The sequence below is a fragment of the Ambystoma mexicanum genome, chromosome 6p (assembly GCF_040938575.1).
Source record: "Ambystoma mexicanum isolate Mex_15411 chromosome 6p, UKY_AmexF1_1, whole genome shotgun sequence".
In the NCBI taxonomy this organism is placed as follows: Eukaryota; Metazoa; Chordata; class Amphibia; order Caudata; family Ambystomatidae; genus Ambystoma; species Ambystoma mexicanum.
Window position 1 is genome coordinate 658,929,939 of NC_090935.1, and position 14,344 is coordinate 658,944,282.

Consider the following 14,344-nt stretch of genomic DNA (forward strand, 5'->3'; position numbering starts at 1 on the left):
AAAGTGGATGCTGCAGCGGTATCCAGAAATTCAATTTGACCAGTTTCTCATGACTCCTGAATTATTTCAGTTGTTTCCCTTAAGCTTTCTTCAATATTTATTTCTTTGTAGCATTCATTATTGTCTTTCAGATATTGCAAGGCTTGTCTAACTTTATGTAAGTCCATGAGTTGTCACCAATTTGTTTTGTCTTTTGATGGTACACCATTTACTAAGACATTTAAAGAATGCTCCATTGGACGTTGCACTCCTAGAGTGTGCACATTTTCTGTCAGATCTAATGGCAAATATACTACTTTGCCACAAATGCCTTTCACCAATACAGAGGGAGGTAATTTTGCTGTTTTTGGTTGAAGGTGTATTATTGCTTGAAATGGGTGTACTGTTTGAATTATGATTCTCTCATACAAATTGAGTTGTTGCATTTGTGATAGCACGTGAAGGAGTTTGGTTGTTGTCAAGTTTTGTAGTGCAGTAACTAAAACATATTAAGGGCTCACTTATTTCGTATTTGTTTTCTGCTAAAAGGTAGAGAGCTAATTCAAACCATTTGGAATCTTCATTGTCTTCTATTTTGTATGTTACGTCTATAGTTTTTGTGTTACTTTTTTAAAAAGTTCTGCGGCAACACACACACATTGTTTGGTACTTCAGCGGATGTACTTTTAGATTTTCATATTTCTTTTTTGTATGTGTGTCATAGAAGGTTGCCATGTGCACAATTGTTGCTAGTCTGTTCTAAAGCTATTGCATTTTCTAAGTGGCTTTCACTTCCAAAATATTTTCCCTGGATAGGGTCGATTTCTTCTTGTAGGTATTTGGGTGTACCATGTAGAAGAGTGTTATTTAAATTGGCTAGCTCTAAAGCAGGAACTTTTCGCATAGTACAGTTTATACACTAGATTTCTTACATTTGAATGATGTGTTGAGATCATTTTGATATCATGGAAGGTGCTTTTGCAAATAGGTCCTGAAATGCAGGCTAATGAATGTCCTTGTAGTCCTGCGTATTTGCGCACTGGACAGGTATCCATATTTTGCAGCACTTTCATTTTGATTGTGTCTTTACCTTTCACATACTGATTGAGGAACTGGCGTAAAGATTTCAAACATTTGTTGGGAATGTTACACCTTGACGTGCACGGCCATTTGTATACTGGACGTTTAAGTTCAGTCGAATGGAGAGGTAATTCTGAGTTTTCTGGGGATACTTTTGTAAGCAGTGTTTCTTGTTCCATGATGGCATTATTAATTTTTCATATCCTCGTCCACTGCTATGGATGGCAATTGTGTTTATTTGTATGCTTCTTCATTAAAATATGGTTCTGTGGTTGTGGTGTGACTCCATTCACCTCCACAGATATTTAAGAAGTTATTTTTGTTTACATTCCGTTTATTGATAAGTTTCTTTCGTAGTTTAGTACTTAGTTTTGTTAGTGGTTTCATCCTGTTTAAAACTAAAATAAATAACTTCCTTTTGAGAAGGATTGCACTGTCTATGAGAGCTTCTAGTAACATTTTTGCTAAAATACTTTTTTAAGTATGGTTTCGTGCTAGTACATGAGGATTTAGAGGAGCAGTAGTGGTAGTCAAATTCTTGTTAAGCATTTTCTGTTTCGTTTGACATTTTGATAGAAGAGGCAAAGTTTCTGTAGGTGAAGCTTCTTTTGTTTCGCTATATGACTGCATTATCTGTTTTGTTTCAACGTTTTGTACGAAGTCTGGTAGAGATGGATGCTTATTTTGGATACTTTTATTTTCATTTGCTCCATTTCTGTGTTCCTTTCTAAAGACTTGCTTTTTGGTAGGCATTCTTTGGGGTCTGTTAAAAAATAAAATAAGGTATGGGTTGGTCCATTTTACAATGTATGTGTGCATGCCTGTATGCCTGTATGAGTTTGATGGGGAAGTTGTTTGTGGTGGTGTGTGAATGTGCATTGGGCAGTTACAATGAGTTGGGAAGGCTATTTTTCTGTTTGTATGTTACTACACACTCTGGTTCAGATGAGAGTAGAAAGTGAGCTAGTGGTGAGGAGAAGCATTCATAGTTAACATAATTGTATAAAATTAAAACAGTTATTTGTTTTGTAGTACTAACATTCTAAGGCTTCAGTATGTTATTTGTGTTACAAACAAATGGGGATTTCTGTGCCATTCTGCCTGTTAATCTCCGTTTACTAAATGGGGATTTATGGGCAGAATGGTGCAGAAATCAATGGTTTTTTTGGTGCGCAAATTACATGAATGACCTACACACTCTTTAAGGAACAGTAAGAATATAAAGGTATTAATCCACTTACTTTTTTTGTAGAATGAGCAGGTTTCTTCAGAGATGTTGTTTGTAGTTTAGATGCTGTTGATTTTCAGGAGCGTGGTCTTCACTGCAATTGTAAAAGGAAGAAGTTAGTAATTTTGTGTGTTTATAGCACTGATATTAATGTACATGTTAACTTTTATGTTTTCGTGGTAGTATTCTCGGTTGATATTTGAACACAGTGTATGCAACCATTTTATTTGACTATGTGCAGCCTTTATATGTTATTTGCAGTACGTTAGTTCAACCTGCTTCGCGAATTAGTACAATTTTAAGTTCATGAAATTCATTTGTTTTTTTGCAGCTGTGTTGTAGATAGCAGAGAGGTTTGGAAGTGATAGTTCATTATAGTAGATGGGAAAAATTTGAATAATTTCATATTATAACTAGGACATGCAAACGATCGGGAGCACCCGAGAAGGAGATTTCACCACAGCAATCGGGAACGTTTATTTTTCTCATACAATCACATTGGGATTAGCATTAATTTAGGTGGGAGACTCTAAAAAATGGTGACATTTTTTAATGAGAAATCAAGTTTCGCGCATAAATCGGGAGGGTTGGCATGTATGTATTGGCTATGCAGATTTAGTGGCTTTACTTTTTTATATTGATTCATAAGAGTTGTACATGTACTCTGAATAAAATATGCATACCTGTACTTTGTAATCATGCATGTGGATATACATCGAGCTGTAAGTAGAAATCTTCGAGACTTGCACAGTAGTTTTTGTAGTAGGTGCTTTCCAATGATATGGGACTTGTATTCAGAGTGATCAACAGTACATTTGAAGTGCAAAACTCTGATGCTGGAGTTAGATGTAGAGGTCTTGGATGTGATTGGTGGATGGTTGTGTGACTGCTTAGCTGTGTCCAATGAGGGAATGGATTTGTGAGTGATGTGGAAAGGGTAGAAGGGCTGGCTAAGAGTTACGTGCCGCACGGACACTGTGCCTGTCCACGGGTAGGGCGTGCCACATACAGGGTTTTACAGCAAATCCAGCATGGAAAGGGGATTGTAGGGATAAGCGTATCAGATGTTGATGTGTTGATTTGTGTAGAAAGAGAGTGTCTCTAGTGAAGATGGCAGAGATGGAGACAGTCAGGGTATTGATGCTCAGAGATATGTTTGTCCATGGTTTACAGCACTATTCTCAATGCAGGCATGTGGCAAACAATTTTGATATTAGAGGAGTGAGGTGATGTGGAGCGCTGCGACTGTTTGCAAAGATATGCATAGGATCAACAGTCCACATGTGGTCGTTTTGCACTATGATGCTTTCCATTTGGGCTACGTGAGTTCCCCTACTTAGTTGGGAGATTTGGAACAGTTGGTTGAAGCAGTAATCAACATCTTGCCAACTGCGAAAGTAATTTTTTCTGGATTAATTCCTAGAGCAAAATGGGACAACAGTTCTGTTTTTTCTCCTGATCAAAGCATTGCTAGGTGTGCAATCAATCGAGGCATGCTAGCTTTCATGCTAAGAACTGGTATGTTTTTCTGTAGCCACGAGAACATCGTTTCGAGTAATGCAGCTTATTTGGGGTTTCTTTATCTTTTTTGGGAAATGCCATTTTTTTGGGAATGTAAGGGTTGCTTTGGAACAGGTTATGTGAAGATTTTAGGAGTAAACTAAGAAAAAAAAACCTAAAAATACAAAACCGGTGTCTGTCAGGCACCTGCAAAAGAAACAGCTCTTTTCAGAGCCCACCTTAAAGGGGAAATGGGGAACACTATTTAAATGTACATTCGCCACGCTCAGATCGCCTACATGTCCGCGGACATGGCGGTAGTCTGGACAGCGCGCATTACATACGGGGATTTTGGGGTGGAGAGGCATGCAAATGAGAATGAGCAGAGCTAGGGATTGGTCAGTAAAGTTTAGTGGGTGTTTTGTGTACGGAGAGATTTAGTGAGGACGTCTTTTTCCTGAGAGGAAAACAGACAGCTATGGATGTGTGTGCTCGAAAACAGATTATATGGATTTTGGGAGACTCATGGATACATTGGTTGAAGGTGCATGCAGAACGTTGTGGGATATCTGCAGACATTGGATTCCCTCATGTGGAAGTGCACTGGCATGAAGTGCGTGGAATGAAGTGGCTGGACTTGGTACCTCTCTGTGCTACTTTACAGACAGAGCGTCATCCTGACATAATTATAATTCATTGTGGAGGGAACAGTTTAGGACATGTGTCCGGAATTTCTTTGCAATTTACAATGAAGTAAGGACCTGCGAAGGTGATGGACATGTTTCAAAATTGCCAAGTAATTTTTTCACGTATTGCGCGAAGACAAATGTGGCTGTGTTGTTCTTCATTTGGTCCACAAATGGAGAAAGCGAGGCGCAATGTCAATAAGGCTGTTTGTGCCTTTCTAAGAAGTGTTGGCATGTCGTCTTTCCACAAGGAAAATAGGTTTTGTAGCACATTCAATTTTCGCAGAGATAGAGTCCATCTTACATATGCTGGCAATCAGATTTTTATTCGAAATGTACAAAATGCATTGCAACCTTTTCTGGAAGTATGGTTATCTATTTTGCATTATATGTTGACGAATCCAAGTTATTGAAACACAAAACACCACTAAAAGGCTCTTTTCAGAGCCACCACTTACTCCCAGAGGAAAGTGCATTGGTTTTGTTAGGGTTGCACCCCAACATTTTATCGGTCCTAGGAGTCTCCGCTGACTTTTAAAAAACGCGCAGGGGCCTGCACCGTTTACATGATAGTTCTATTTTTAAACTGAGAAAGGCGGCTCTGAAAAGAGCCTTTTTTAACTTTGTTTTATATATTTTTGTGGCTCTTTGTACACCCGACACACTAGGAAAGGAGGAAAAAGGAGGGTAAGGAAGGGACACTAACCATGGGGATAAGGGCAGGTGGAGAGAGGAAGATGTAGGGTGAGCCTTATTTAGGTAGGTAGCAGCTCTTCTGGTGCTCCTTGAAATCACTTCGAAGACTCTCCCCCCTGCAGAGTACTGCGTCGCAGTACATACACAATATTGTGACCCTCGAAAGGTAAGGGTCAACAGCATCGCGAATGGCCTGTGAAGCAGCTGAGTGTCTCTTGTGGTGAGAGGATCGGAAACGGTGGATGCTGCTGAGGAACTCAACCTACTACGTTCTTTACATGGTACAATGTACCGCATGTCCGCACCATGGAATGAGGTGTCGCTTCATGGACGTCATATCAAAGCTGTATGCACCACGTATGCACCACGTCTCCCACGACTCAGCACTAATTTGCACTGGCTACAGGTGACCTTGTCCGCACATGCTTTTGGTATGTGATAACGGTAAACAACCGCCACACCCACGATACCCGGCAAGTGCTGGTAGTAGGGAGTTCCTCAACCTCATTCTCTTCATCCTCATTCTCTACGTCCTCAAGCATATTCCCCTCTGCAGGCCCTTGGGGGGGGTGGTGGTGGAGGGTTGGGGGGTGGTGCTGAGGCAGATGTAGCAACAGCAGTCATGGATGCCATTACGGTTGGTGAGGTAATCTCAGCTAGAGGACTAAAGGCAGCAAACGTCATTCTGCAATAGCCAGAAGTACAATGAAGATGAGCTCTGAGGTGTGGCCTTTTATAGGGGTAGAGGGATGCGCCTTGTGACCATATCGCTCACTCAAAAGCAATCAAAAAGTTACACAAAACCTGTGGAACGCTAGGGCCAATGTCTGGAACATGTGAAATGGTGATTTTTTACTGTACAATAATTTGGATTGTCTGCATAAGTTCTTTTAAAATGTTGGGGAAGCGGACAAAGTGCGCAAATTAGGACACACGCTCAGCGTGGGTGCGGTCACATGATGACGTCGTGAACATGCCCGCGAAGGGAATGGGTGTCCGCAGGACACCAAATGCACAGGAACGGTTGTGCGCATGCGCGCAGGTGTTCTACGGACAGTGTTCGGGTCCTGAAACTAGTTAAAAGTGCGACACAAGTGACACGGACAGTTATGCACAGGCGCAATGGTCGCAGGATTTACGGGTATGGTGCGCATGTGCGTAGATGTTCTGCAGACTGTACGTCCAGGTATAGCGTCCTTAGGACACCTCAATTTTGTTTGACTACGGACATTTCCATCTTGGTTGCAAACGGTACAGATAGGACAGCCCCATTTTGTTATTTTACGGACATCCCGGACACCTCCTGTGTTCTACAGTCATCTTGGTTGCGAACGCTACGGATAGGTGTAGTGTCTTTACGACATCCATATTTTGTTAATTACGGACAGGCTGGACAGGCCCGCTGTCCGCAGCCATTTTAACTGTTTCTTAAAAAAAAATTAGACACAAACAATTTTATTAAAACTAACAACTTTTTTTATTGTAAAGAGAGCGAAGCAGAAACTGAAACAAATATAAGGGAATTGGGGGTTTGCAGAGGATGGTTGTGAGGGGATGAAGGGTTGGAAGTTTCGTCGAAGGGTTTGGGGATACTTCACTGGGACATGGAGGGGGGGGGACAGGTACAGGTATTACAGTGGTATCTAATTTTTCCTTTGACGTGCTCCTCCACAAATTGCCTTAAACCATTGAAATTCTCTTTCAGCATGTCCACTTTCTGTTCTATGTGTTGCAAGGTGTCTTGCATTGTGTCTTTTGGTGGAATCTCTTCAATCTTTGCATGGTCTGTTAAAAATAAATGTACACATGTTAAGTACACATAATACTGACTATTAATTTGCTTATGCAGAGAACAGTGTACCATTATTATCGCCATCTTCCGACATTTCGTCATGCGGAATATTCTCCTCAAGCCACTCCAAGGTACTGCACATTTCTGTGTGAAAAACACAAATATATTCATTTTTCTGTCCCTCATGCTTATGGTCCAGACTGCGCGGAGAAGAGCCAGCGTGGCCAGTGTGGTAGTGGGCAGAGCCTGCCTGGGGGCAGACAGAGCAGCGAAGGAAGCAACCCCTTAAGGTGCGGGAGCGGCGGCAGAGAGTGCCCCAGCAGTCTGTGGTGCCACACAGAGCCTGACCCGCAGAACGGATTGGAGGCGGGACGTTGGGCAGCCCAGGCAGCAGCAGAGCTGAACCCAAGGAGTGATTGGAGCTGCTACAGATCAAGTGGAGGAAGTGATCTCGGCGCAGAGAATCCAGCAAGAGATTGTGAGCGACAGCACCGCAGGTGGGTGAACACTGAGGAAGCCACTGACCCAGAATTCATGCTGAAGGAGGCGGGGAACATGGCAGTGCTGAAGGTGAAGCAAGTGGGATAAGTGAGTGAGAAGCCGCATGTGAGGCTGCCATGGTAAAAGCAGTGCGAGAGGCAGTCCCCCTGCAGCTGATAGGCCTGGAGGCAAAAGGACCCAACTACTAGTGACCTAGCAGTGGTGCAACCCTCCAGCGAGCTAAGAAGGTGAGAGAGGGGGTTCCCAGGTTTCAGGGAGCAAAACGCAGCCACTGGAACACCGGCACCTTGGTAGTGACAGCATACCTCCCTGAGACCAGCGGTCACCACTAAAAGCACTGTGTGGCCCTGTAAGTGTGCTCCAGGCACCGGGGAGAGCATTGTGGGACCCTCTAAGAGAACGTCTACGGGCGCGGGTGGCAGACAGGTGCTCCAACCCCTACCCCCAGGAGGTCTGTCAAGAGCGATCCAGAGATGCAAGGTGAGGACAGACTGAAGAGGAGGTACTGTAGTGGTTAATAGCCGTGGAAGCCTAGTGGCATGGAGAGCAGAGTGAGGCCCCTGGACCAGTGGTACAGCAGAACCCCCCTGTGAGGCAGGGGCAGTGTGGAGTAGACCGGACTGTAGGGGGAGAAAGACAAGCTTCGAGAGCCCCATTGACGGGGTTGCCCAGCAAAGTAAGGCCAGATGAAATCCTCTTTTTGGGCCTGTGCGCCCCCCCCCCTTGGATGTGCGGGGACATTGAGGTTGGGAGAGGACAAGGAAAGCAGTGAATTGACCTGAGGGGGTTCCAACTCCTCGCGTGGATAAGAGATGACACAGGTGGATGAGCTGGAGAGGTGCCCTTGCACATATCGCCATCAGGACAATGAGGAGATTAGGATGGCCAAGGGACAAGGGGGACCCCCACACTTGCTCATTCAAGATTGGTACAATTAAAAGCGATATCCAGGCCATCCTGGTAGATATCAGAGGAATGTCGATGGATATAGGGGCTGCGGTGGCTGATTTCTCGGCAAAGATGATTACCCTGGAGGAGAGAGGGGAGAGGGGAGAGGGTCTAGGAAAACCAGGCCTCAAAGGCACAGACGGAGGCCCACTTCTTGGAGGTGGCAAGACAGGAAGAGGAACTGCGTCTTAAGGTGGATATCGAGAACAGGGAGAGGCGGAACAACCTCTAGTTCTTCGGGCTGAGGGAGACGGAAGGGGAATCCCCCATGGACCTGGACTAAAGAGGGAGAACAGGTGACACTGGCAGAGTGCACCCTGCTGGGGGGGGAAGCAGAGGACTGTGCTCGGTCCTGGCACGGTTGCACTACTACAGTGATAAGGCTAGAATCCTTGAGAAGGCGCGACGTATGGGGATATCGACGATTACAGAGATTTCCGGGTCGCCATATTACAATGCCTGTCAGCACACACCCGATTGAGCTGCAAGAAGTGCGGGCCCCTCAACAGGTGGCTCCAAGAGAAGGGGGCAAAGTACAGATGGGGTTACCCATATGCGTCAGGGTTTTATTGTGCAGATTCCGTTGATTAGGGGATTAAATGAAGCCATTAAGCAAAACCACCTTTCAGGCTGCAGGCCGAATCCAGCTATCAAGCTGGCGAGTGTGCCAGTGTTTGAGCGAGTGTGCTTCACCAAAGCAAAGTGACTTGCTGGATCAAGGGAGGTCTGCCTCCAATGTTGCATATCATCCCGATCACTTAGCTCCAAGATGACCATCAAGGGGAAACAGATAATTGCATCCAATTACTTAACAGGGGGAAATAATGAATACCAGCTGGAGAATAAAACAGGCAGACACATCATACCTCAAAGCAGCTGTTTAGAGGTAGGCCTTAATTCCCAGGTCTCAAATAAAAAAGGCTTGGATGACTCCTACCTGGAGTTGTGTGGCCAAGATAATCGAGAGTACTATAGAAGCACACAGCTGGAGTTCGGGAAAGACAGTGTCAGTGTTTCAAAAGCATTGAGTATTCTCATAAACAAAGAGATAGGAACACAAACACAAAAATGTAGGTATCACACTGGGAGAAAAAACTTCTCAAAAGCATTGAGAGCAGAGAAGGAGCCAGTAGGAAGAGTGCTTGAAGCCTGCTGCTCTGGGTTATATATTACACACTGGCAAAGACCGGACAACGAGGGAGGATGAGAGCTGTAAGCTTCTTGAGTACTGTATCTCAGACCTAGTAGGAGCCGAGCACCAAGAGGGAGAACCAAGAACCTGCTACGTGGTAGACAATTTGGCCCAGGAGGGTGACCTGTGGCTGGCGAGTGAGAATGTCACAGTCTAAGCAAAAGCTGGAAGAAATACTTGCTGGTTTGAGGGAGTATGTGGCTTTACCCCTGCAGTTGAAAACAAGTAAAATTGCTCCCTGCATGTATGTACTAGTCTGTTCCTCGATTGTAAAAGTTCAGAACCCAATGGCTGCCATGTTAACTTGTGCCTTTCTTCCTAGAAGTTTTGACCGAGTGGTGTATTTCTCCATGACACCTCAAAGCAAGAAGGAAGAAACCTTGGCTGAAAGGAGAGAGTCCAAAATAATTATACAAGGGGGGGGGGGGGGGGGGAGAAGAGAAATTCTTGCTGGTAGGGGTGACAAAAAGTGAGTAGCCTACAATATCCTTCGGAACCAGGCAGTCGAGAGGTGAGCTGGGCGACCCCTGATCCCCACGATAGAGGACAAGATGATAACTGGGTGTTACAACCCGAAGAATTGAGGCAAGAAGTGAATGGCCCTATAGCCTGAACACTTTCTATTAGGCCATGGATTCTTGAAGAAAACAGTGGCCTCTAGTTAGGTTATTTTTTAAATAATTGTTCTCTTAGCTGCCCATCCAAACACATGCAATAACTGTGTGCAATAGATGTGGGCTTCATGTAGCCTGTGGGCCTCATGTGGGCTATCACAAAAATAGGGACACATAGGAGGAAGGGTTGGCTGTCTGAGTGTATCGCGGAGTCCTCCATTGTCACAATTTATACCAGTTTGAGTTTTAGCAAATTCCTGAAGTCTATAGGCCTCCAAACAAATGATTGTGTGCAAAACAAGGTTGCTGAACTCGGCTTTTGTCTAGAGTGTTCAGCTGATCCTTCATCACATGATCTAATCACAAAGGTGCGAAATAGATATGGCACACATTCTACAATATCCACACAAAGGTATGTCACTTGATGCCAAATAAAGAAATAAAAAAATGAATGTGATAATTAATGAAGAAACTCTTACCCAAAATTGTTAGGAAAGATTATCTTTTTCTTCTATGGGACACCCTTTACCCTTTCCTTTTTCTACTGTTGGCTGCTATCCTGACTTTTTTGGTGGCAAGTAAAGCCCTCAGCTTTACCTTCCTTGCTTTGTGCTAATTTATATGTGGAAACGTATCAGTCCCTAAGAATATCAGTACTAAGGCTATGTCTCCCTTAGAGGATTTACTTTGCATCATTTTAAACTTTTCTTTTGTAACTTTGTGGTTACCATAACAATATGTCCACAGATATAATTCTACTGTTTTTGGTTTTTACTCCTGCACTTTTGCATCTTACCGTAAAATGCCATAAAGAGCACCATATACTCTAAAATTGCTGTGTGTGTGCACACGTGTGTGTGTGTGTGTGCACGTGCGTGTGTGCGCACGTGCGTGTGTGCGCACGTGCGTGTGCGTACACGCGTGTGTGCGCACGTGCGTGTGTGCGCACGTGCGTGTGCGTACACTGATGTGGGGGTTTGGACTCTCTGGTCCAAATCCACATCCATGCCCCTGAGGGTATTTTGCTGGCCAGAATGTTTGACCAATGGCTGTCCACGATTGTCAGTTTGAAAAGTGGAGATCCTTACAATTGGTGGACCTGGTGGTAAAATCCTGGATGAAAGAAGGACTCCTGCAGGCATTCGACAGATCATTGTAGAAGCCAAGACCCCTACAAGTGCAGCCATCTGAAGACCTGAGGACAACCATTGCAGCTCAACAGTCTCCAGCCAAGTCCTGGTCAAACCCGGCTCCTCAATCCCGATCTCAAGAAGGCCCTCATCAGTGCCCAGACCCCTGGATTGGTGGGAACCACCAGTCTCGATCCCTAGTCGAAGATACGTTCCTACTGAGCCTTCCCAAGTGTCCCTGGGCCACCCTGTGGACTGACCAGCTCTCTCCTGGGCCAACTTGCTCCAGCCATCGTCGTTCCGAAAGCATCCTTGGAAGATCTTCAACATGTGCTACAAGATGTTTCCTCCTGGATTTTTAGCCTTCCAGTCCCAACAGAAGCTGTGCAGAATCTGCTCCTTTGCTCGCAATCCGAAGATCGCCTGTCGCCATCTCACTGTGCTGACTCCCGCTGAATACTATCTTCTTCGCTGCCAGGAGGTTTACTGGGGGCACATGCTCTGCAGGAGTCTTCCTCCTTTCATGCTAAGGGTGCCCTGTTGGGCAGTCTTTGGTACTGCAATACAGCTACCGCGACTGACCAAAACTAAATCCGTCGTCTGAAAACGACCTCTGCATTCGCCACCCCTGGACCTCGCTGAACGGGACCAAACCTAGAAAGCAGATTATTTGATTAAGGGGTTAAGTTAATATACCTGTTCCTACCCTCCCCCACTTCCATAACCTCCCCCCCATTCCTTAATAGGGTTGCATGGGCATAATATCCTGGCCCTATCCCTCCCTTGCCTAAATAAGATTGGTGGTAGTCTGGGTCAAGTATTCCCCTGGGCTTTCCCTAGCATGGTGGGACTGGGAGAGACACTTACCTGAACTTTACTCGATTGGTGGAACACTTTACCACAACCACTGGCATTGCATGATCCAATACTAAACCTACCCAAACAGTAGAACTTGTGAACTGGTGACTTTAGGGAACTCTCACGGCTGGACTTCCTAATGTTTTCTAATTCTAGGATTGCTCATACGTATTTTACTATACTTTTCTACATGCTTACTTACATGTGTTTACTGGTTTTGAATCTACTGTTTTTCTAACTCTTCACTTGCTTTACCATACAATTATTGAAAGTGTTTCTTATAATAATACTGTTGCTTAACTGTCTTAAAGGGTAAAGTGTAGGGGTTCTATACAGAGGCCCCCCAAAGTGGATGTGTATACGTATATGATAATACTTACCTGAGGTCTTCATTGTTTAGAGTGTATAAAAGGCATCATAAATAATTGTATATTTGAATTATTGGAAGTTTCTGTGGGTGTCTCATTGTAGCCATAGACCTCTTTCAAACCTCTCCTGAGTCTAAGCCTTTCTGCTCCCTTACTTTGATTGGGTCTATCTATGCTTCAGTGTCATTCCTGTTCACCATAATAGGTTGGCCTCTCAGAATCAAACCTCAAGGTGGACTCTGAAAAGTCATCTTAACAAAAATAATAAAAGATAGCAAAACAACCAGAGTTATTGCCTTCCAACAACCCATCAACAGGCTCATGTACTATGAGCTCACTGGTAACAATTTGCCTTTACTGTCCTGCCAGCATGCCAAAAACCTTTCAAATGTCACGAAAATTCAAGAGTCAATTAAAACACACAACACTCACTAAATTGTGTGAGATACATTATTGACAGCCTTCACCGTATTTGGAATTAAGAGTATTCCATACCTTTAAAGTACAAGCAAGCCGGTTAGGTTTTAAATCTTGATCTTCCATTGTTCGGGACTGATCAATGACCACATAAAGATGCCGCATCTAAACAAGAGGGCAACAAATATTATGAATGCCACCAAAGTCACCTCCAAAAGCATTCAACACTGAAATGTGCAGTGGAAATTATACATGTTTAAATCTGTTACATTTTGGGAGAGAAAGCTTATCATTCATAAAATAAACCGAGAAAAAGATCTACTACACTAAACGTTTACTAACAAAACAAATTATATGAGCTAAAAATAATAAATGTTAACCCAACTTAACAGGCTGAAGAAAACCCAATAACCTCCCTTATCAAACAAGATTGCCCTTCAGCTACATCTAATCAAAGCGTGTCTAGATTACAACCAGAGCACAAATGTAGTTCCTAATAAAATGTGTTACATTTAAGAAAACAAATTCTTTAGAAATTGAAGAGCAACCTCAAAACATTCTTCAGCAAAAATATGCTACTACCTTCATCATTGCAGAAAATGTCATCTTTAATTGCAATTTACCATAGATAACTGATGGCAAAGCAATAATAGGGAAAAACCTTCAGCTACCCAGGATAAAAGCCTACAGGAATAACTGCATCATTTGGTTGACTGCTGGGAACTTTTAGGGTTGCAACACAGGAGGTGGCTAAGGAGTGCTAAGAAATTACGTTTATTATTTTAAAAAATAACAGTTTTATTTTATTTACAAGTAAACTTTTCACACTATTAATACCGTACATCACATACAAAATGCATAATAATTTACCCCAAATTAAAATACACAGGACTAAGTTTCACTGTTTCCTTATTCAAATACATTTCGGAGCGGGCCGTAAGTGGGCTGTTACCTGTCGTTTTCCTTTCACATTACTGCTAATCATTAATGAGGATTCCAGGACTGCACCTGCAGCGCTTAAAACTTTGATTTCCATTCACTGTTCCCTTCTGCACATAGGGGCTGTAGCAGATTTAATGTTGCTATTGCTGCATTTGTTTGTTGGCACTAGAGCAAGTACGCTCCGTATCTTGTGTCCTGTGCTCTGTGACTTAATTCGAGGATTTAGCTGCTCCGGTACATGTGGGCTGATCGGCCCATGCACTCTGCCGGCTGGTCGGCTTGCTGGTCTCGCTATTCTGGTCTGGTCACCCTACCTCTCTGCCTCCTGCTCGGGGGCATTTGCAGAGTCCTGTGAATGAGTGTTTTTCGGGCTCCTAAATAAAAGACGCTTTATAATGCAATGTAACAAAGAA

At 43.7% G+C, this 14,344-nt stretch overlaps 1 protein-coding gene across 3 annotated transcripts in view; it reads right to left on the reverse strand.

The window, feature by feature from the left end:
- Window positions 1-14,344, reverse strand: part of LOC138511696 (general transcription factor IIH subunit 2) — a 1,250,606-nt gene that overhangs the window by 1,063,920 nt on the left and 172,342 nt on the right. For all 3 annotated transcript variants that reach the window (XM_069627529.1, XM_069627530.1, XM_069627531.1), the window contains exon 5: window positions 13,068-13,154. In XM_069627529.1, the coding sequence (XP_069483630.1) occupies window positions 13,068-13,154 (87 nt within the window). The remainder of the gene's footprint in view (window positions 1-13,067; window positions 13,155-14,344) is intronic.